This window comes from Centropristis striata, chromosome 20 (genome assembly GCF_030273125.1).
Source record: "Centropristis striata isolate RG_2023a ecotype Rhode Island chromosome 20, C.striata_1.0, whole genome shotgun sequence".
Classification (NCBI taxonomy): domain Eukaryota; kingdom Metazoa; phylum Chordata; class Actinopteri; order Perciformes; family Serranidae; genus Centropristis; species Centropristis striata.
In genome coordinates this window covers 30,778,297-30,802,913 of record NC_081536.1, presented here as the reverse complement: position 1 = coordinate 30,802,913, position 24,617 = coordinate 30,778,297, and the positions used below count along the sequence as shown (strand labels likewise).

Below are 24,617 nucleotides of genomic sequence, written 5' to 3'. Positions count from 1 at the left end.
CACACACACACACACACACACACACACACACACACACACACACACACACACACACACACACACACACACACACACACACACACACATACACACACACACACAGCTTGTGTCCTGAAGTTTTTAAAAGGATTGAAACACACTCTGGCAGACACCCAGAGCTGCACCCAGGAAAAGGACGACAGTCACAAAGAGGAACCAGGAGAAGGGCCCCTCCCTCTGTGGGGGACCAGCTTCCTTCTGTGGCCCTCTGAGAGGAGACCCCTCCCATCTAAACAAACTGTGTTCACAGCAGAGGTCACAGTGGCAGTGATGGTGATGGCTGCAGGCTGCTCTGTGCTGGAGCAGCCTGCAGTGATTCTGGTGTCGCTCCCAGTCGTCCTCTACCTTTGGGCCGGCCCAGCTCTGGTCCACATATTCACTCTGGGGCAGCAGCGTTTCGGCCCTCCTCTCCCTGTAGTCTGTGTGTGTTTGCTTCTTGGCGTCTCCGTTTGTCAATGTCTGTTTTCTCCTTTGCGAGTGGAGTCGTCGATCCCGTCTCTCTGACGTCATGGTGAGGTGGTTTGTTTTCCTGACGGGCCGTTTGAGCTCAGTGTTCTGTTAAAGAGGGTTGTAGAACCTGATAATGTAATAAATTCCTGATAATGTAATAAAAATCTGCACTTGAGTCCATTGAAAATGTAATAAAACTTGATAATGTAATAACTTCCCGGTAATGTAATAAAGTGCATTTCCCAATAATGTAATACAGTTTTTACCAATAATGTAATAAAGTATTACATTAATGGAAGGTTTTTGATCAAATCAAAGATGGCGGAAAATCCAATATGGCTGAAAAACCCCATTGAGCTGGGATTGGCCCAAGGGTTCCAGTGATACATCCTCTGTGAAAAACGGATGAACGGGTCAAAAGTTAATAAAGATTCAACTTTGACCTGTTGGTGGCGCTAGAGCTCTTGAGCTAGAGTTGATACACAGTATCACCACTTGAACCCAAGTAATGGGTGGTCTGCTGTTAAATTATTACAATATTGGGGAATTATTACATTATCAGGACTTGCGAAATGAAGGCTAACCTGATAATGTAATAACCTCCCATTAATGTTATACTTTATTACATTATTGGTAAAAAGTGTATTACATTATTGGGAAATGCACTTTATTACATTATCAGGTTTTATTACATTTTCAGTGGACTCAAGTGCAGATTTTTATTACATTATCGGGGTTATTACATTATCGGGAATTTATTACATTATCAGGTTCTACAGGGTGATTCAAGTGTTTGCTCTTTTAAAATAACTTATATATGTGAAAAGATTACCAACTGAATATGTGTGCAATTCTTTGTAAAACATCTTATTATAACAAGAAGATTTTTACAAAGGCTTCTTGACAATAAAATACTTGATTCTGAGCCATTTTTGTACCATTCATCTCAAACAAAAGTCTGAATGAAGACGTACACAGCAGTTTAAAAGCAGTCTGCCATCTGGGCCTCACACCTGTTTGGACTGAGCTCTGGGGCCTATTGGGGGGCCCCTCAGGTAGCATGCAGGGATGGGTCTGGGTCTGGCCTCCTCCTCGTCCTCCTCCTCTTCATCTTCTTCATCCTCAGTTTCAGTTTCACTGTCATCTTCGTTATAAGTCACCACAGGTCGAGGCCTCAATGATCCGCTGACAGCCGGCAAAACTCCATCATCATTCTATCAGCAGACAGCAAAAAACAGTTCAATACTGATTTATAAATATATTTTTTTACTGGATTTTTTGTTGTAGCCGAATGTCCTTAATATGTCTCCACACAAGTACAATCTGCTGTTATGACAGAATATATATTTGGTCCATATACAACCCTCAAATTGAGCTTAAAAAGGTTTTTTGACAAAAATTGACACTTTTTCTCAAATTTTGGATATCCCAAAATTCTGTAATTTCTGGCAATATTATACTCTAATATGTATCAACAGACCATAATTGATCATTTTTAAGCATTTTTAGGCATTTTAAAATTTGACCATTTTTGACAAAAATCGACTTACTATAGTATGACTTTTTTGTTTTTTTTTTCCAATTTTTGGACATCACATAATATGCTGTTTTTCTGTCAGTTTTGGACAATCCATACTACTACACATACCAACAGACTATAATTGACCCATTTTAAGCATTTTTAGGCATTTTAAAAATTTACAATTTTTGACAAAAATCGACTTTTTTTCTCTTTTTTTCAATTTTTGGACATCCCATAATATGGTGTTTTTCTGTCATTTATGGACAAACTATGCTCTAATAGGTATCAACAGACTGATAAAGTCATTTTTAGCATTTTTTTACTTTCACCATTTTTAACAAAATCATATAAATAAATATGACTTTTTTGAGGGGGTCATTTTTGGACATCTCGTAACATGATGTTTTTGCTATTTTGGGACAAATACTTCCACACATATCAACATACTATAATTGACCCGTTTGAAGCGTTTTTAGCCATTTTAAAATTTGACCATTTTTGACAAAAACTTTGTTTTTGTCCAATTTTTGGACAGCCCATAATATGGTGTTTTTCAGTCATTTATGGTCAAACTATGCACTTTCCTCTCCCCATGTGTGCTGTATTTTATCTCTCTTCACACCCTGTCTTCCTGTCCTGTCTACCTTGTGATATTGTTTGTTTATGTATTATGCGTTCTGGACGGGTTGATGGCTTAATTTCGTTGTACTGTACTTGTACTCTGTGCAATGACAATAAAGGTGATTCTGATTCTGATTAATAGATATCAACAGACTAAGTCAGTCATTTTTAGCAGTATGACTTTTTTTGAGGGGGTCATTTTTGGACATCTCGTAACATGGTGTTTTTGCTATTTTTGGACAAACTATATTCCCACAATGTCCTTAATATGTCTCCACACAAGTACGTTCTACTATGCTATGACAGAATATATATTTAGTCCATATACAACCCTTAAATTTAGCCTTAAATTGAGCTTAAAGTTCGTTTGGCCATTCCACTGTATCTCCAACACATGCAAGTAAATGTCTTTGGTGTTTTATATACATTCATACCCAGGACCCTCTTGCTGTGAGGCGGGAGCGCCAACTCTGTTTTATATACATAATATCAAACACCAAGCAATTATCAATATATCTAAATACTGGCCATACTGTTGACAAAGTGATTGTGGAGGTTCCCACCCAGCAGCTGAAGTTTACAGGGTGTCGTGATCCAACTTCGGAGAACATTTTACAAACCTGCTTCGAAAACCATTGAACAAAAGCATTCCCTCATAAATTAGGAAAGGAGGATCTTTTCTCTCCTGGTTCAGACTGAGTTGAGTGAGATCTTACCTGTGACTGAGGCTTAGAGAGCGGTGGTCCCCTTACGTAGCGAGCTTCTACTGGTTTAGGCTTCACCTTCTCTTCTTCTTCATCCTTCACCTCTTTAGCTGCAGCTTTGGCTTTGGACGGCCTTTTGGCTCGTCCTGCTTTCTGCTGACACAATGGTTGGATGATTTGTATTATTTCTATGTCCTTTATGTTGTCTCACTTGCATTACTGCAGATGTATCAGGAGCTGCTACTTTACTTTACTTTACTTTTAAATATCCATATAAAACTGAATGTGTGATAGCTTTTTTTTTCAGAGTTTTGTTTGAATGTTTTCTCTTGAATAAAACTTTGCCTCACTATAATCATCCATAAAATAATAATATATTTTTTACAACACTAGTGGCAAATGATTGAGTGAGCATGCCCGTTGAATGGCCTTTCTCTCTGCTGACATTTACTCTCTGCACTAAACCGCCAGTAAATGGCCACTTCTGTTTAACTAGGGATCAAACTGGCCAGCACTTTAGCATGGAAATTAAATGACACAAGGAGAGGAGAGGAAATCAGGAGCATAATTGGAGACACCCCGTGCTGCGGGAAGTGTGTGTCATCAACTTCGTCAAATTGGGCCGTTGAGAGGGCACTCGCTGGACCTGAGGGGTCAAGAAGTGGTTGTGGTGGATTTGAGGGGAATCACAGTCCTCCTCCAGCTCCAGACCTGGCGCCCCTGGTTGACCTGCTCGTTGGGGGGCAGCAGCAGGTTAACCCTCCCTGTTACTGCTGCCTCCACTCTCAGGGTTAAGAGACTCAACGGAGGGAAAAGGAATCTTTGTGACCAACGTTTAAGTTGTTGAATGTTGCATGTTGAATGCAAAACATATTCCCCATGGACTGGTTTTAAATAAAAACCTGAAATCAAATGCTTCAAACTATTAATAAGTGGTTACACTTTCTGCAGCAGGCAAACATAGAACCTTTAAAACACATGGTGCTGTAAAGATGATCTGTTATTATTTTCATTACACATTTCTTTGGTTTAGATCAGGGGTCTCAAACTCAAATTACCTGGGAGACTGGAGGCAGTATCAAAATGACCAAAAAAAGACACAAAATCACTAAAAAAGAGACACAAAATGACCAAAAAAAAGACACAAAACCTGTAAAACCAAGTTTTTCTGGAAATTCAACAGAAGTGTCAACGGTTCTACTAAATATTTGATTTTTCAGCCTCTGTAGCAGATAGAAATTAAATTCCAAAACTTTTTAAGAGCTTATACCTGTGGCTTTCATGAGAAGTTGAGTTTATTTGTCCAACCTTCAATAAAGTTTTGAAAAAAATCAACGTGTTGCATTGCGACACTCCCACATGTATTCTAAAGGATTTCATTGGCCAAGGGACCGAAAATAGGTGGAAAAAACTACAAAAACTACAAAACGACATATCCGCTTTCCCGGCTTTAATGGTAGAATAACGCAACAGCGCCCCCGGTTTTAATGGTAGAAATGCGGTAATGCTTTCCCGCCTTAAATGGCTTAAAAGTCAGTATGGTGGCTGCAGCCACCACCACCATCCTGGCAGTGCCTGTCTCCTCCTAGGGCCATATCTCTACCAAAACCAAAACCAAATAGGCCTCTGACCTCGTCATGGACTCACCGGTTCCCTGGCGGGGGGATCTTGTACTTTGGTGGTGGACTCGGGTCCTGCAGGTCGTTTTGGCGTAGAGAAGTCAAGTCTTCCTGTGCCAACAGTGGCCAACAGCTGTTTGACATGCTGGTAGTTTGGCTTCTCTTGGTAGTCCAGAGTTTCCACATAGCTGAGGAATGCAGCTACCTCATCTGAAGACAGGAACAGACAGAAACACACACACAATCTTTAACCTTGCAGAGAATAATGAACCAATGGACCATTTCACAATTTCTATAATCCGTTACACAATGTTTTATCACACGTTGGTTTGATTTTACTACCTGAGGCTACTATTGTAACTTCAGTAATGCTGAATGTATGCAATGAAATCGTTTGGGGACACTTGAGTCATGTAGCAGCAAAGGCAGGATGAACCTGAAGGTCTCACAGTCCAGATAATACACTGCCTGGCAATGTATCTCCCCACTGAGAGTAGATTAGGCATGCACACTGCTATGGAAATGCATTGTGTGTGTGTGTGTAAGTGTCATACACAGCCACGATGCATTACACACTGGCCAGACGACGTGTATGACACATACTGCGGTAGAACTTGTATCTCTCTCTCTCACACACACACACACACACACACACACATTTGATGCATACCCTGGCTCTTATCTGTGGCGGGCAGCCGGGTCTTGTCAGCAGAGGAGCACCCAGTCCCAAACATACATCACATACTAAGCCCTCACACAGGTGTGACCTCTCCTTATAAAGAGGTGAGATAAAACACGACAAACTTTGAAAGGCATGTCAATGGGACAGACGTTTCATTTATACAAAGTTATTCAGGAGCCTGAGGTAACTGAGGGAGAGAGGGAGTGTTTCATTCTGGGTGGAAAGTTTCAGCTGAATGTGGATTTGAGCTTCCCAAAGTCTGGGTCATTGCTTCGGCTCACGGCTACAGACTCTTGGACAATGCAGGTGTTGTTCACATCAGGTAAGCTTAGTCCATGTTCAAACCAGCAGTAGAACGGCAGCCACCTCATTCATTTCAGTCATGAATCCCACTGAGACAGAACTTCAGCTGTACAAATGTTGAAACAACATCATCTGCTAATGTGCTGTTGGCAAATTAAATACATCCAAACACTCTAAAAAAAACAACCAACCAACCAACCAAATAGTCATCTAACTTAATAGTTGGTTGTTGAGTTGGTTGGTTGGTTGGTTGGTTGTTTTTTTTAGTTGGTTGTTGATCTGGTTGGTTGTTTGTTTGGTTGGTTTGTTGTTTAGGTGGTTGTTTATTTAGTTGGTTGGTTGGCTGGTTGGTTGTTTAGTTGGTTGTTTAGTTGGATGGTTGTTTAGTTGGTTGGTTGTTTAGCTGGTTGTTAAGTTGGTTGTTTGGTTGGTTGTTCGGTTGGTTGGTTGGTTAGATGGTTGTTTGGTTGGTTGGTTGTTAAGTTGGTTGTTTGGTTGGTTGGTTGGTTGGTTAGATGGTTGTTTGGTTGGTTGGTTGTTAAGTTGGTTGTTTGGTTGGTTGGTTGGTTGGTTAGATGGTTGTTTGGTTGGTTGGGTAGATATTTTAGCTTTTAACTTCTACTACTTTGAGAACATCTTAAATATTTTGCCTATGCATACATGTCGTACAACAGGCCCTTTTACAGTCACCTGTTAGTCTTGTCTCTGGCCTTTAGTCTGGATCTCCCTTCTAAGAGCAGTGAATTAGACACTGGAGACACTGAGGACATTCCTGTCTTCACCTCCACGGCCTCACCATCTTATTTCCAAGTTCTCAGTTTAACATAACAAGTGTAGATAGAATCCTGTGGCCCTGGCTTACCTGTGCTGGCTCCACTCACTGACAGCTGCTGGACTGAGTGTGGCAGATTATCCATCAGTCTGAGAAAGGAGGAAGAGGAGATAAAACAGTGAAGAAGTGAGGGCAGAAACATTATGAAAGATGGAGGACAGGGGAGGGGGTGGGGTTGCTATCACCAGCCCTAAGTCATTAGAAACAGGAAGTGACAGCATACCTGGCCTTGGCCTCCTGGACCTGAGTTGGGTTCTTAAGAACTTTGTCCCAAGGCAGAGACCCACATAACCAGTGAAGAAGACAAAAACCTAAAATCTGGAGGTCACCACGTCTGGATGGAGCTGCAAGAGACAAAAAATACATAAATATATACAAGTACCAAATAATCAGCAACCAATAATGTTGTTGTATCCATAAGTCCAACCTGACCCAATAATCATATGTTTCGGTTTGTTAAGAAGCTTTTACATAATGTATGTTAGTCACAGTTTGGTGTATTCTTCACAGAGACTGGAGGAAAATAAAAAAGCACCAGTACAAAAGTCAATGGTAGTTTCACTTAGGGGTGTGCCATATCGTATCGTTCACGATAATATCGGTATATTTTTTTATGGTTAAAAAAAATGCATATCATGATATTGGCAACATTCCTACTTCTTGATTTAGCGGCGTAAGGTTGAGTGTCTGTCACCAGTCAGTCAAACCCCGACCCCCACGTTCGTTAGCCACGAGCCAACATTAGCTAACAATTATAGTTGTTTTAATCACAAAAAGCTACTTACTCTCTGTCGCTAAACACATGCAGCTTTCAAAATAAGAGCACAGTGTGTTAACAGAATCCACCACAGAACTTAGAAGAAGACTGTCAAAATAAGATGCCTTAAAAAAACAGACAAGAACCTTTATTCTCCTTTACAAAATGTCATTAAAATATGCCCCCGAAACCCTGAAATGGTTATTTTTATTATTTGCTCATACTCAAGAGTCAAGTCATTTTTTTTTGTATTTGGCAACTGTTGAGATTTGCACTTCACACTACATTTTACATTTTTATTTCTTTACAGACTAAAAAAAATCATATTTTCTATATCTTTTTAAGTATTTCGTAATATCCTCAAGAATATTGTTATCGCAAAAATAGCCTGAAATATCGTGATATTCTTTTAGGGCCATATCGCCCACCCCTAGTTTCACTCATAGATAGAGTCACTACATAGTCTTTTCAGTCGAGGTTGGACATAAGTACCATTTGCAGCACCGAGGATGTGTAGATTTGTGATTTGTGATTGTGATAGATGTAGGACTGTGCTGCAGAGAATCCACCTCTCTTCACCTCTTTTCATCGTGTCAATGGGACATTTTTGTTTGGAGAGTGATGAAGATGTAATCTTGTCATGTAGGCAGCTTTTGGTTTCCAGTCTGTATATATTAATCTGAGACAAGATTGTGCAGGCAGAGCACTCCAGAGTACTCTGACTGACTTTTTGAGTTCATTCTTCTTACAGCAGTCTATTTAATGACACCAGATGGCCTTTGACATGATCCAGATATAAAACAATATTCCTCTCTTCTTATTGTAGACACCGAGGGTCAAATCACTACATTATACATTATATGTACTATTATAGAAATCAACAGTGGTGTACTGTTGACCCCTACACTGACAGATTGCTCTAATGGTCAGAACCTGACGCCATTTGTATGTTATAGAGATCAAATTCTGAATCAATAAGCTAGACTCCAGCCAAGCAGGGGGCTCTGTGAGGCTGCAGCGCTTGTTAAAGAAAAGTCAAATGTAAAATAAAAGCCGAGAATGTGAATATTTCTGGTTTCTTTGTTCCTTTATAACAATAAAGTGAACATCTCTTTGGTTTGTGGACAAAACCAGAGATTTGAGGACGTCATCTTGTGGTTTGGGAAACACTGATTGATATTTTTCAACATTTTATTGAACAAACAACTAATCGATTAATCGCTAAAATAAATCGACAGATTAATCGATAATGAAAATAATCGTTAGTTGCAGCCCTAGATAAATTAAAAGCAAAAAATGTCTACTAGCACTTGTGTTACCGTTTCTTGTTTTTCTTGCCATGTGAAACTAACGGGACTAAAGCAGTGACAATTCTTCCTTCTCCATTCATCTGAAATGAATCTAACAACAATCTGAAGAACCTCTTTGCTCAAAATGTGCTTTACACCGTAATCAGCTGTGTTTGAACTCTAAAGGTCTCCTGAGTGTACAAAGGCTTTCAACAAATCATAACAAAAGAACTATTTAGCCTTTCAGGGGTCTGATCAGGAGGGCAGGTAGAACAACAACAACACAATTTCATATTAGGGAATTTAATGATGACATGAAAACTCTATGTATGATACCTGTGTGGTTTCCCAAGTACTAAAACTTCTTTAAGAACAAGCCTGCAGTGTGTTTGCATCTTATTGTGAGTGTGTGATTGCAGGGGTCTACATTAATGTGTGAGGTCTATCAATACTTGTCGACCAAGTCCATCCAGAGGGGTCGAGCCCGGGGAGTTTTAGCAGCTCAATACTGTAACGGCCACCACACGTCTCCAGAGAAATTACCTATCGACTGGCTCCATCAGAGGGGAGAAATCTCCTCCCTGAGCCACGGCCGGCATTGATCCTCCCCCAGCCAACAGGCTGGTCTCAAAAAGAAGCATGGCCACTGCCACACAGGACCAGATTACACCGAACAGGTGGGCAGTAATCTGGTTAACAACTGTATTAGAAGTATTCCAGATTTTTTTTAACTACGTCATCATTGCTGGGATCTTCTACGTGGTGACAGAATATAAAGACGTAGAGTTGTGTTGGTGAGGAGAGTGGAAGGAAATCACTCGAAGGGAATAAATGCTGAGAGGTGTGCCTGAATAAAAAACTCTGAGGTTAGCAAGGAACACTTAACTGCTTGAGCCCAGTAGGGGGGCTCAACAATCAATGAGGAAGATCAGAATGGGAGAGGTGGTTAGAGACTGGATGGTGACACTGCCTGTATAGGAAGGTCCTCAGAGACTCCTCTCCATGTTTGCTGGTGTCCTTCCATGCTGGCATCAGATACCTTACAACAACTACACTTTAATTGTATGAAACCATGTGGGGGGTTTAAAGGCTAAACCTTCACCACCAAGTGATGAATGGTTCCAAAATAAAACCGTATTTACTAAAGGTGTGAATTAGCAGAGGCGCCACGGTACGATTTTATCCCAATATTTGAGTCACGATTAGGGTTGTCAAAAGTATCGATACTAAAACGTTGTATCCGGACAATACTCATTTTAGCCGGTCACACATTAGCCGGTCACACATTAGCCGGTCGCGTTAGCCGGTCACACATTAGCTGGTCATGTTAGCCGGTCGCACATTAGACAGTCGCGTTAGCCGTCACATTAGTCAGCCGCGTTAGCCGGTCACGTTAGCCGGTTGCACATTAGCCGGTCACGTTAGCCGGTCACATTAGCCGGTCACATTAGTCAGTCCCATTAGCCAGTCAGAAACGACGGCACCGAAAAGGGAGCCATATTAACCTGCTGAAATGATGCATATCGCCACCCAGTGTTGAGGAGGAGGACACGTTCCCGTCAGTTATTAGATTTTCTAAATTGCATGTAAACTGGGACAAGGACAGAAGTCCTATTAGACGGCAATATCGATTTTTAAGCATAGCTCGATTAAACTGAGTGTTTTTGTATTCCTCTAGAAAGTGACTTGAATCTGACTTTATCATTATTTCATTATTTTATTGTTTAATAAGTGTAGATTACATTGGACTACTCCTTTTACTTGAATGGAACAAGCTCTGTGACGTCATTTGTTGTGGAATAATACCGTCGCTCTTTGGTTTAAAAAAAGAAGACGACTGAATATAATATGGGAATATAAATGACAAGTTTTGAAAATGTATTTTAGGTAAATTGATTGTTATATATATATATATATATATATTAAATCGATAGGTGCAGCCCTAAAAAGCCACAATAAAATATACTTGACTGAACCATTGGATCCCTGTTCTAACTATAACTGACTTTTTTTATTTCACAGCCACATACCACACAGGTATGCAAAAACATGCAGTAAAAACAGCATCAAGTGTCAACTATATGGTGGGTCCAAATATGACCCTGCCATTGTGTGTTACACTACATCTCAACCACTCTTGTAGTCAGAGTTAGGTGTGTTTGCCCTTGTGGGTGTAAAGTGTGCATTAAGTCGGCATTACAGCGCGGCTTCCTTTTGTTGTAAATAATTGCACAACACTTCATTGCTACCGAGAGCCTGTTAAAGGAGAATAAAGATGAAAAATACATGTGATACTGACACTGGAAAAAAGTGTTGCAACTCCCAGAGTGCCATAATAGATTAACAATTAAAAAGATCAACGACTACATTAAGCGGCGCTGCCCTCTGTGCGTGCTCTGGGCACGTTATCAAAGCTCATAATAGTGTTTTGTGTGTCTGCTCTTCTGTATTTAATGTGTTTTGCCCTCGTGTGAGGAATGACACAGGACAGTGCAGAGAGATATGCATGTGTGTTCACATACACACTTGAACAGCTCGAAAAAGGGAAGTTGGGACATGCTTGAAACGCACACACATGATCCGAAAAAAGCAGGACACCCACATTAATATGCACGCAGGCTGGCAACACTCACACGTTCTCTATATGCTTTAGACGAAGGGGGGGTGGTGTTGTTGTTAATTATCTCCTATTGTTATTCAGATTCCCCAAAGCATGCTGCAGTGTCACACTCTTAACCCTTCTGCTTCACAGTCTTGTCGTTTGTAGACGGTCTTCTGTCCGCCGGACGCCCACCGAATGGTGGTAATTACACCGTTTAGCTCTAGGTTCAAAGGCCTGCCATTCACCAGCTGCGTTCAGAAAACCTCGCCATGGCAACCTGTCAACATCTTTGCAGGGATTGGTGCCATCAGGTCACACAGCGTCAGATAAGGGTCTGGTCCTCGGTCATGTACCCCAACACTTGAAGACGACAATATCCCAAAAATACGCATTTTGATGTTTTCTTCTCCTTCGAGACGAGTGTAATATAGTCATGGATCTGTGTTTATAACAATGATTACCTCAGGTTTGCAGCACTCTTGTAGCTCCAATAAGAGCATGTTATGTTTGAATAATTATAAGAAGGCACATATCCATGGATTAAAGTTTTAAAAAAATCTTCTGACTGACATTTTATTTGCACTGCAGCCAAGTCATGTGCAGTGTGTGAAACATGTTCCAGGTTAGTTTACTAGACACCTGCTTAAGAAATACTAATGCATACGAATTCAGCACCAAATGCAGCCATCACATTTAAATGCTCAACCAATACTGTTTTACAGGAGGAGGGTCTTAAACAGCTGTTCTACTGCATCTTGCTATCTTCTTTTTTTTTGTCTTTTCACTTAATTTTTTTTGCAAAGCTTGTCTTTACTCTCTAAAATAATCAAGCATCTACATAACTTTTCATAACTGTTTTTATTTTCCTTATTATTTCAAGTAAACCTTTTATAAAGATAAATTGGAACCCTATTTTTTAAAATTAGCAGGTAATATTATTGCTAAACCCCTCCAACATATTTTTAACCTCACTCACAACAAATAAAATTCCTAAAATCTGGAAGACCGCCCACGTCCTCCCTCTACCTAAAGGGGGAGATCCCACCTCCTTTAAAAACTATAGACCGAATCCCAAGTTGTGCATTTTGTCCAAGGTCCTTGAAAGACTTGTAAATGATCAGTTAAATTTTATCCAAAACTTAAACACAAAACACATTTAAATATGAAGATTACTGTGAAAACTGACCTCATGCCTCTTCTGGGGCTAAAACATAAAAAAATGAACTCCTTGACATTGTCTTTACAGTTTAATCTTAGTTGATTTAGTTTTACAATTGACAGGATCAAGTCTCTTTTCATCCTTTCAAAATAAAAGTGTCTGTTATCAAAACAGGCTTTTGCACAGTACTGTGTATATATATATATATATTTTATTATATTGTTATGGTTTCCATTATTCCATTATTCATATATTTGGCTTGTCAATTATGTTTCAAATCGAGAACAATTTGTTTATGTTAACGGTTTTACTTCTTCCAGAGCCCAGTTAACATATGGTGTCCCTCAGGGTTCCATACTTGGTCTGTTATTGTTCCTTGTTTACATTAATGACCTTGCAACTGTTTCTTCCTCTATGCTACCAATACTTTTTGCTGATGATACTAATTTGATTCTGACTATCAGTCACTTTGATTCCTTAATTGGCGAAGCCAACCTCTCCCACACTTACTATTCTTGTTTCATTTCTGTTTTTTTGTAAGTATGTGTTTAAACTTAGGCTTCCAATCTACGAACCTGAGACCTTTACAAGCACTTGGTGAAAAGATGGATTCTTACTTTTACAAAGTATTCTTTTATGTAGAGTAGCAAAAGAACGTGCATCACAATTTTTATTGCTCACTTTCCTCCCGCTCTTTGCAAAATCATATTAAAATTGACACAACTTCCATTTGATAGTTATTGCTGACGGGACATTTTCTGTCCCCCTTTCACTTATTGATCGTTTTGATAGTAACACAACCGTGGCGATTAGGCAGCCTGAGCCACGCTAACTCACAATATTGAACTGGAGGGTAGTAGGAGTTGGTCGGCGTGGAGCTCACGGAGGTTATCTGTGGCTCGGGCTTCCCTCTAACCAAACATCAAAGCCCTTAATTAATGGGGGATGAATACACGACGCAGGTTATGACTTCGGCTAATTAGGGAATTGTTAAACAGAGACGGTACCGGGGAATTCAGCAGGGGCCGCGGATGGAGAATCGATGGTCAATGAAGAGAGGGAGCATGTAGGCAATTTGCCAGTTAATGTGTTCCCAATATCAGCCGAGGGAGGCAGAGGGCGGCGGGGCGGGGAGACCACACTATTTTACATGTATTGACAAACAAAGACTGCCAACTAAAAAGGACAGAGCTTATGGTAGGGTTAATATAGATATTGGTAAAATACCACAAGACTGGCAGCTTTAAATACCTGTCAGTCATTCTCCCTACAATTACTACAATACTGACTCCAAAGAAGTTGTGCACAATGTAAAGAAGAGCAGAATTTGTTCTATGGGTCAATGACGTGATCTAACCCAGTGTCAGTTGGTGTAACCAGTCATTTTTTTCCCATAAAAATATGATTATATGCAGGAAAATAAATGTGAACTAAAATGAGAAGAAAAAAAATACAATCCACGTTTACATTGCAACACTATGGTATATAACACATTTTTACATAATTTGTCAAAACTTCTGAAAAAAATGGCTGTATTTAGAATATGTTCTGCTCAATGTTGACGAAAATGTGTAAATGTAGAAATGGTTAAAAAAAATTTTAAAAAATCTTTTGATGTTTTTTACAATGAAGTAATTATATGCACAAGTCCACTAATATATAAAAAATAATATAAAATACAATGTAGGTGGATGAAGTATTAAATATTTATCATTTTTTTGTGGTTACACCATTTGACAACTTTCCAATCCTTATTTGTCACTGACCCACATATTTACAAAGCAAAAGTTTATCAGTTTGGACATTAAGCTTTTAAGGGGTACTTGTTCTTGTACTTGTTCAACTTGTTTTTAAGAACTACCTGCCTATATCCAACCTGTTTTATTTGTTTGTTTGCGGTTTATTGTTATTTTTATTATTAATAATAATTATAATTGTTATTTTTTATATATTTTTGTAATGTTATTTGTTATTATTATTTTTTGTTTTTGATTTTGTTTGTTTGTATGTTTGTTTGTTTTTTTATTTCTTTTTTTTTTAATCTTTGCATGCAGGTGCACTGCATAAGTGAAAATGGCAAATGAAAATAAAATAAAAACTATAAAAATAAAAAATAAACATGTGGCTAAAACTCAATTCAACTTTTTTGTAAGATCTACCTGTCTATATCCAACCTGTTTTATTTTTGTTAGTTTGATGCTTGATGTTTGATTTTTGTTGTTGTTACTGTTGTTGTTTCCAGTCCTTTTTTAATTTCTTTTTTTTTTCCTTTTGAAAAATTAAAAACGTTGTAAGCAGGTGCACTGCATAAGTAAAAAATGGCAAATTAAAATAAAATAAAATAAAATAAATATAATAATAATAAATAAACTACAACATCAAAACTACATCAACTGTACAGAAATCACACACTCTGAATCCGGCTTCACATTGTGATTACAGCAGCGCATCATCTTTGTATCTGTTTCAGACCAGCTCCCAGATGTTTCTTCTTTAGTGTTAGTTGTTCTGTCTTGTTATGAATTCAAGGCTTACCCAGTCCTTTGTGAGCATCAAGGCTGGTGTATTCAATGGTTCCATTGTGGCCCTTCTTGGGGTTTTCCTTGTATTCTTTGTGGACTCCATCAGGACAGAACCTGTAGGACAGCCCATAGTCTGCTAGATAGACCTACGGACACACACACACACAGACACACAGACACACACACACTAGTGTTAACCTCTTACAATTCAACAAGCTTTTTTTTGAGAATTGGGGGTTGTGGGCAGTGGATGTTAAGGGGGAGATAGCAGGTCAACAATAAATGCCACATAGAAGTGGTGACATAATCTGAAAGCTGAGAACCTGAAGATTAATTTGAGCAAGAAAATACCATCACTACAATGACCTGGCTACTATACTATACTCAAAAAGTATCGATACTAAAACGTTGTATCCGGATATGATACTCATTTTAAAAAGTATTGATTGTTAATATTGTTCTAATTGTTATTGTTTATTGTATTTATTTATTTTTTGCACTACCTCACACCTGAAGCTTGTTATCATAGTTGCAGTTTCTTTTTTAAGCGTTTTTCATAATAAATATTTAACCCGTGGTTCTGTTAATTTTTACATGTTACATTTTTCTTGTTAATGAAAATATTTCTGTTAAATTTTGGGGTCTTTGTTTTTATCCTGGTGGTATCGAAATGGTATCGAGTATCGAATATTTTCCTGAGTATCGGTATCGAGTTGAAAATTTTAGTATCGTGACCACCCTAGTGGCTACTACTGATGACTAACATCATCCCACATAAAGAAAATGTTTCGGGACTCCAGTGTGCACAAATATTCAAATACTGTAGGAGGAAATAGCAAATTTGCACTGCATGAGAAACACTATGTGGTTTTTGCCTTTAATTGCATGTTATCAGCATAAAGTAGCCATATTTGTAAAAAGGACACTTGTGGGAAAACAGAGAGCGATCTGAAAATTTGACTTGGAAATCGCCTAACTTTGCAGCAACTTCTCAAGACGATATCCTCCTGACATGCTTGGGGTCTGTAGATTCCTTAGATCTTTTCATTTCAAATGATATCAGTATCTAGTATATTCATAAAACGCCCTCCAGAAGAATAAAAAATGGTGTAAATTGGAATTTTAACAGGCTAATTCAACAAATAAAGGGAATTTATCGTGTACCAATCAGAGACACAATCGTCATCAAAAACAGATAGCTGATAACAGATCATGTGCATTATCTGCACACAGAAACATAGCCGTAAAGTGTTTATTCTATAATAGAGCAGAGCTCACTATTATGGGTATGCAGGATCATTTGTGGAGATCTACAGTGGACCTACCTTGTCAGGGTCTCTGCATCCCAGCATGAGGTTGGCAGCTTTAATGTCTGCATGCACGTACTCGTTGTCATGGATATACTCCAGAATGTCCACCTGACACACAAGAAAAACACACAACAGAACAAAGAATGACAAGTATGATGAGCAGATTGTGATGAAATAAAAGTGAATGTACAATAGAAAAAGAGGGTACTTAAGCCCCGCCCCCACTGTCACTCTATATCAGGGGTCTCAAACTCGTGGTCCGCGGGCCAATTGCAACCCTTGTGACGATATTTTGTGTCTCTTTTGGTCATTTTGTGTCTTTTTCGGTCATTTTGTGTCTTTTTTTTAGTAATTTTGTGCCTTTTTTTGGTCATTTTGTGTCTTTTTTTTGTAATTTTGTGTCTTTTTTTGGTCGTTTTGTGTCTTTTTTGGTAATTTAGTTTTTTTTCTGTCATTTTGTGTCTTTTTTGTAATTTTGTGTCTTTTTTTTGGTCATATTGTGTGTTTTTTTAGTAATTTTGTGTCTCTTTTTGGTCATTTGTGTCTTTTTTAAGTAATTTTGTGTATTTTTTTGGTCATTTTGTGTCTTTTTTGGTAATTTAGTTATTTTCTGTCATTTTGTGTCTTTTTTTAGTAATTTTGTGTCTTTTTTTGGTCATTTTGATAATGCCTCCAGCGGCCCCCAGGTAATTTGAGTTTGAGACCCCTGATCTATATTGACTTTGTGTTGAATGAAGGAGCCTCATTGACAATTCTGTCTGTTTCCAAACAACAGAAACATGTCTAAAAGCTGCTTTGTGCTGAAATACACAACCAACAGGGTAAAGCAGTTTTTAAAAAATCTGATGAACCAAAAAAGTTGAATTTTTAAAGAGACAAAAGTGGATCCAGACATATTCAGACTTAACGTAATTTAAAGTTGGTAAAGATGATCATTATCTGTTGAAGTGGCTTGTGAGCTCAACAATTAAGCAATATAAAAGCCTGCTTTGTAATTTTTATTGTGATGATCTCACCAGTGTTTGACCGAGCTGGAGAACAGTGTTCTTCTTCAGCCGACCTCCGCTTTGATCGCAGATCTTCTGCAGGTCCGTGCCGAGCCGGTCCATGGCCATAAAACGATACCTGAGAGAGAAAGAGAACAAGGTCAGAGGTCAACATTTATCACACGGACATTACAGGACTTTAAAACAACTTGCATTGAATGCTATGGTGGAATTTCACCAAAAACTGTTCACTCGTAGATAATGGAGGACGGAAAAGTCACAAAGACTAGATATAGTATACTATATCCTTTTACACTTAAAATGGAGCAGACATGTATTCTGGTCATCATTAGTCAGTACCTGAGTTCATTATGTTCTGCCAACCCGGACCCCCAGTACGCTGGGATGCCCAGGAAGTCCAGTTTCCTGCTCCTCTTCCACTTCTGGACTGGAACAAGATTAGAGACAGTTATGCCAATGTGTGTCTGGAAAGACTGAATTACAGTCAAACTAACAACTCAATTAAACTCAAAAACCACAATGACTCTTAAGAAAGAAGAAATCCCTGGTGCTTCAGACCACTTAGACCAGGGGTCTCAAACTCGCGGCCCGCGGGCCGATTGCGGCCCTCTTGACAATATTTTGTGGCCCTCACCTTGATATGAAAGTTTAATGTGAGTTTTATATGAATGGCACTTTACCGTGTTGTGTGTGGAAGGTCCCTTTAATTACTTTTTTTTGTAATTGTGTCTTTTTTAAATAGTTTTGTCTTATTTTTATAATTTTGTTTCTTTTTTGGTAATTCTGTGTCTTTATTTTTATAATTTTGTGTCTTTTTAAAATCATTTTTTGTGTCTTTTTAAAATATTTTTTGTGTCTTTTTAAAATAATTTTTTTGTGTCTTTTTTAAATAATTTTTTTGTGTCTTTTTGTAATAACTTTGTGTCTTTTTGTAATAATTTTGTTTAATAATTCTATGCCTTTTTAAATTAATTTAGGGTTTTCATTTTGTGTCTTTTTTGGGTCATTTTGTGTCTTTTTAAAATAATTTTGTGTCTATTTTTAGTAATTTTGTGTCTTTTTTTGGTCATTTTGACACTGCCTCCAGGGGCCCCCAGGTAATTTGAGTTTGTGACCCCTGACTTAGACAATCAGTCTGAGGGGAACGGTTGGTGACTAGAACTTTCCATGTTACTTATCCCAACAATTTCAGAGTCTAATCACTTCCTAACATTGACCCAACCCACAGTCTAACTCTCCAATAGGAATCTGCAACAAAAAAGCTCCTAAATCCTCTGAAAAGTAAGCAAATGTTTTGTCCTGAATTCCCGATGTGTCCTTGTAAGAGTAATAACGCATGCATGATGCAAATATCAATCTTACAGTATTGAGGGTACAAAGACACAACTGCAAACACACACACACACACACACACACACACACACACACAGAGCCCCCAGACAAAGCAGTGGGCTGGCTCGGGGCTCAATGGCGGCTGGCCTGACTGGCTCCCAACCAGACTGGCAGGTGGTCAGGGGCTCAGCGGAGGCCCGGGCATCATTACGTGTGAGTGGCTTCCTCTCTCTCGCACCTCTCCAAACGGAGGCGGTGGAGGGCTCAGACAAGCGCGGAGAGGGGGGCTAACTGCCACTGAGGTGCATGTTTGCTTTGGCTTATTATTAATTACTGTGCTGCAGGCAGCAAAGCCTCTGTGTCTGCGGCCACTTCATCAGTCAAACACACTCGTGCTCCAGCGAGCTGCCGGGACGCTGGACGGGTGGTGCTACTCACTGCTCTCCGGTTTGGCTGCCCTCTGGTAGAACTTGAGCTCGGAGAACAGGGGGCCGTTCTCGTGGTACTCCTGCAGGTAAAAGCGGACACTATTAACTATTTCATTATCGCTGGTTAAACAAGCTGGACAGAAATGTCAAAGCATGTTAGTGTCCCAACTAATCAAGTCTTGTTTAAATAAAACTGGTTGTGCCTTCTAGTCCTTTTAAGGCTTTATTCTTGTTGGATGAAACAGCATTATTTGTTAAGTAAACTTGCTATAACACATGGTCTGTGTTGTATGGTTTAAGATAAGTTTTTAGACTTTTCTGAGCAGTCTTCTGCTTGGTTTAAATGGCTTCAACCATTTAAATGGTGCCAGCCAAAACAATGCCGTGTCATCCTGCAGAAAAGTTGAACCAGTTTTTGCTTTGTTAGCAACAAATTGCAATGTCGACCCAATCATGTGTTTAACATAACACTCCCTGTGCTTTACTTTGTGACTTTAATGCTGTATTTCTGCTGTTTAGCTGCCAATTGCTGCAGAGAAAAAGTATATGATCGATGCTGTTCTAACTTTCCAGAATTGTAAATTCATGTCTGCTGCACGATGCTAAAATTGGGCTTCTTAGATCGTATTCACCTGTACCTGAAGCATCACAGTCTCTAGTTAAATAAAAGGGAACAGTGCAATCCAGCAACAAGTGATTGTCCATGCCTGTTTAGGATACTCAACCTCTAAACAGAAGCACATATGCAGAAGTGCATATGTGCAAATTTAGATATTTTGAGTCATCATTTCTGCATGTTTCTCACATGCTTTCTCCTAGTGACTTCAAACTAAATCATGTGACGTTTTGTGAAGTGAGAACCAAAAAAGAGGAAACATTTGCTGTTGACATTTACATGCAGTATCATCCTATGACAACAGCCATACCAGTACGAAGTGCAGTAGTCTTGTAGTTGCACTAACATTTTTTATAAAAAGCATTATTGTCAGTATGAAGCACAAATGTTCTTACCAGTTTTATGACAAAGTTTGTGTCTTCTGCAACAGGTCTGTCCACATCATTAGAGGCTGTGGGACAACAGGAGACAGTGAGGGCAGATTATAAGAAATGCAGGATACAGAGTTGTGGCACATTATATGCACGTTTCCATTAGACACTTTTCCCTCTAGTGAGCCGCTATGAGTGCGGCTTGGGAGAGAGGATCTGCTCAACTTCACCGGTTAGCGGCTCACAAAGAGCGGCGATTTCGCACATGCGTGATTCATTTGCAGACTTGTGCAAACTGGACGCTGAGGGGTTAACATCTCCTGCTCTGACTGCAGCTGGGAGGACTGGGCCGCTTGTGAGTGCTTTGGGACGGCGTCTGCTACTTGTTAAGAAGAGTAGAAAACAAGGCTACGTTTACATGATGACGGTCTGAACAAAAGATGCAAAAGTGGCGTCGCGTCTTCACTTCTTATTTACTTGTTTAGACGAGTGTTTTCGGGAGGAAATCTGCTGCATACGGTGCTGCAGAAGTGTGTTGGATTGGATTGGGGATGCATGCCAGGCGGCATTACTTTAAGCGATAAGAGCATCTTTGGGCATGCGGATGTTTTCATGCAACGCATTTTCATCAGCTACTCCTTCCACAAAGTTCTCCACCATCTGGCTCGCCTCCCACCAATTGCTGCATCCAAAATGCGATCAAGGTAATAACAGATCCTTCTCTGTTCACTAATACTATCTCTACATATCCTGTACATTTGGTGGAAAGACTCCTGTAAGTTTATTAAAGCTGCCAGAGCAGCTTGAAGGTCCCACGCATGGAAATAATCCCACATGTTTGTTTATTTTCCTGTACTGGAGCATGTATGTGACGTAAACACATACGTGACGTGAGCAGATCAGATCAGAGTTTTGTGTCTTGTCAGTGTAGACGGACACGCTACGGCGGAGCGATTACAGTTTTACACTCTGGAGGGTGGTTTCAGATTTTTGCGTTTTTAAGCCCCAAAAACACAGTCACCGTCTAAACGAAAGGCACTTCCAATAAAATATTTTGTCGTACCCGCAAGTGTCCTCGTGTAAACGGGGCCCAAGTCTCCAAAAGTCTCCAATAACACCAGAAAAGGTCACTAGATTTGTCACTAGTCGCTCTTTTGAAAAAGAGTCTCTAGAGGGAAAACACTCCGCTGCTTTCCAAAAAGTACTCAATGGAAACATGCTTTATGTTAAGTCTTAAGTCTTGGACTAGATCAACTCCTTTGGACTTTCTAAATGGATCTGTTGTGAAAGATATTGGCAAGTGTAAAGGTTGAAAGTCTTGTATCAATCTGGTCAGTGAACAGCTTTCACAACCATGAGAAACACAGATCAATCAAAGTAGTGTCTCCCATCAACAATGTGTGTGTCTGGCAGAGAAAGAGAGGGAATTATCCTACTAGTCTGTATTCATGTACATACTTATGTCACAGACTGTACAGGGTGTGTGTGTGTGTGTGTGTGTGTGTGTGTCATCAGACAGTGTGTTCTCATTACCAAGATAAATGAGTCCACAGCCACCTTGACCGATGATTTTCCCCAGCTTCCATTTCTTCTTCTCACTGTCAGTCAGTATAAAGCCCCCAGGGAGTGGTTTGGGTAACGCTCTCTTTTTTGGAGGTGCCATGGTAACTAAGCAAGTTTCAAAAAGTTTGTGTAAGAAGAAAACATAGAAACATATTTTTATATACTAGACAATATTCAAAAACTGATTCACATTATACTTTCTGACGTGGCTGTGATCCTAAACCACTGAGAGAAAGTTTCAGTTTATTATGAAAACAAAAATGAAACCACACCAGAGGGGCGTGCCACAAAGTAAGATGACTCGGTTAATGAGGTATGCTGAGGCTAGAGTCAGAGGTTTCACATTCATTTTTATATTTCATGAGAATTTGGGGTTCTATGTCACAAATCTAGACGATATTATTCAACTGACTTGATTTTCTCACAAACACTTTTTAAACTAATTCCACTTATGAACTCATGACTATTGCTTTGCTATTTGCTTTGTTTGTTCGCTTTTGTTTTTCTGTTTCATAAGCCAGGTATTGATTTTGTATGTTTTAAAAACTGTTTTTAATCATTTCTTTGAATCGCAATCGGTATTCCACTTTTTGGTAAATTATTGAATTTAATATTGTCGTTTTTTTCTTATAACTGCCAGAGATTCTAGATTCTAATTGTTACTCTGTATGCTTTTGCTATGTATTTAAATTGTGTCCTGTTTGAGGACCCCAGGAAGAATCGCCATTGCTCCCACAACAGAGTGATGGCTAATGGGGATCCTAATAAATAAACAAACAAATATTGCTTTTCATTTTAGGTGTCAGGTGGTTGTTATATTGATGCCTTTTTTTCATTTAATGTTTTACTAAAAATGTTTGAATAGTGTTACAAAGTATGTAAACAAAGCCACCAATATACCTGGTGGTTTTTTATGGAAATAGAAATGTTTGTAAGATTAATGTAGTTTTTCGGAGAATGCATAGTGGCACTGTGAAATGACTCCACTACAAGTAAATGTCCTGCATTCAAAACTTACTGAAGTAAAAGTACAAAAGTATCAGCATCAAAATGTACTTAAAGTTCCAAAAGTTAAATCGTTATGCAGAATGAACCCATTCAGATTGTTTTATATATTCTTAATATATTAGTACATTGTTTGTATTGATGTTTTTATGTAAGCAGTGTTTTAATTTTGTAAAGACAGGGTTGATTTAATTAATTGATATACTGTTATAAGATTTAATCTAAAAAAAAAAGTCTAATCACTTTAAATTGATCATATATTTTATGTTAAATCTTGACCTGTAAAGCTGTCAGCTAAATGTAGTAGATTAAAAAGTACAATATTTGCCTAAAAATGTAGTTGAGTAGAAGTATAATATTAAATAAAATGAAAATACTGAAGTAAAGTACAAGCACCTCAAAATTAGTACTTGAGTAAACATACTTAGTTACTTTTCACCACTGCTTCAGTCATTCCAAAGAGATTTAACTAAATTGGAAGCAAGCATAAAGACATTTTTTAGTTTAAATAAACAATGAGTGATCATTATTAAAGACGGCTTTAAATAACTCATCAAGTCAATTTCTGTACTTTTTAATAGCTGCATTTAAATGTCAATCCACCTGTTTGATTACCAGACATGACATCTTAAAAAAAGTAATTCTGGAGGAGGAACCCCTGTGTTACGGTTCAACTGGTGACAGGTAGAACAGCAGTTAAAAACAAAAAGAGAATACGTGGCTGCTCTCTATATCTGGGTATTTTAATAAGAAGTAAAATGTTTTCTCTGTAGTCTTCATAAAAGTCTAAAATATAAAATGTGAGTGTGTTTAAACCACAGACACATTTGGCTGAAAGTCACCAGTTAAACCACAACACCCCCTTCAGATTATCCCAATAAATGTTAGCTACGTCCCTGGAAACAGATCTCATTTAGTAGTTATGTTACGTCCCTCTGAACAGTTAAAAATACAACAACCGAAGGCAGTTAACGATATATGACACACAGTTATGGATTCAAACAACTCTGGAGGAACTTAAAAGAAAAGGGTTGGAAAACTCTAGTAACTAAGCACACAACTAGCGGCTAAATTAGCTAATAAGCAGCTATTTTATATGACTTACGTACAGAAATTTACGGCGACCTCCAACAGGAAACAAAGCTGTACGTCGTCAGTTGAGCCTTTAGAGTAGATACATACCGGTACGCTGTCGTAATTAATACTTAATAGAGTACGTCGTCTTTAAATGTTTAGCCATCTTCGTTTAAAGTGGCCCCGGTGCGAAACAGAAACAACACCTGATCACTTCCTGAAAGTTGTCCCTCCCGCTGCGCCGCTCAGCCTATGGCATGCGAGGAAAAGTTTCTCAACATCCCAGTAGCCAATAGGGAAATAGAAGAGGCGGGACTATATGAAGTACTAACACTGATTGAATCAGTGCTGTTTTCTGGATTAAATTATCTTTGATTTAGAGCATAATAATAATAATAATAATAATAATAATAATATAAATAATAGTAATAATATTAACAATTATATTAATAATCATAATAATAATATAAATAATAGTAATAATAATAACAATTATATTAATAATCATAATAATAATATTAATAATAGTAATAATAATAACAATTATATTAATAATAATAATAATAATAATATTAATAATAACAATATTATTATTATTATTATTATTATGAATAATAATAATAGAAATAGAAATAATAGTTATAATAATAACAATGATATTAATAATCATAATAATAATATAAATAATGCTAATAATAATAATAATAATAACAATAATAATAATAATAATAATAATAACAATTATAATTATTATTATTATAATAATATATGTGTGTGGAAAAGCATAATAAAATAATCAGTGGTGGAATG

The 24,617-nt window shown here is 38.3% G+C and overlaps 1 protein-coding gene across 1 annotated transcript; it reads right to left on the bottom strand.

Moving 5' to 3' along the window:
- Positions 1–57: 57 nt before the first annotated feature.
- LOC131993475 (serine/threonine-protein kinase VRK1-like) lies at positions 58–24,017 on the bottom strand. Its single transcript, XM_059359408.1, has 14 exons — positions 23,843–24,017; positions 21,699–21,833; positions 20,190–20,245; positions 19,189–19,258; positions 17,758–17,845; positions 17,428–17,536; positions 16,427–16,519; positions 15,115–15,247; positions 6,996–7,116; positions 6,803–6,861; positions 4,984–5,165; positions 3,349–3,489; positions 1,503–1,703; positions 58–594 (listed from the first exon to the last, which is right to left on the bottom strand). Exons 2-14 carry the CDS (start codon positions 21,826–21,828, stop codon positions 121–123), a joined length of 1,857 nt encoding a protein of 618 aa, XP_059215391.1. The 5' UTR covers positions 21,829–21,833; positions 23,843–24,017; the 3' UTR covers positions 58–120.
- Between the last annotated feature and the right edge of the window lie 600 nt (positions 24,018–24,617).

Bases quoted from the DNA above. Each gene is read 5' to 3' on its own strand.
- LOC131993475 (XM_059359408.1), bottom strand. From the start codon at position 21,828: ATGGCACCTCCAAAAAAGAGAGCGTTACCCAAACCACTCCCTGGGGGC. The intron at 17,537-17,757 runs GTACTGACTAAT...TTTCTCTCTCAG, and splicing joins GCAGAACATAATGAACTCAG to GTATCGTTTTATGGCCATGG. The intron at 16,520-17,427 runs GTGAGATCATCA...CTTGTGTGTCAG, and splicing joins TCCAGCTCGGTCAAACACTG to GTGGACATTCTGGAGTATAT.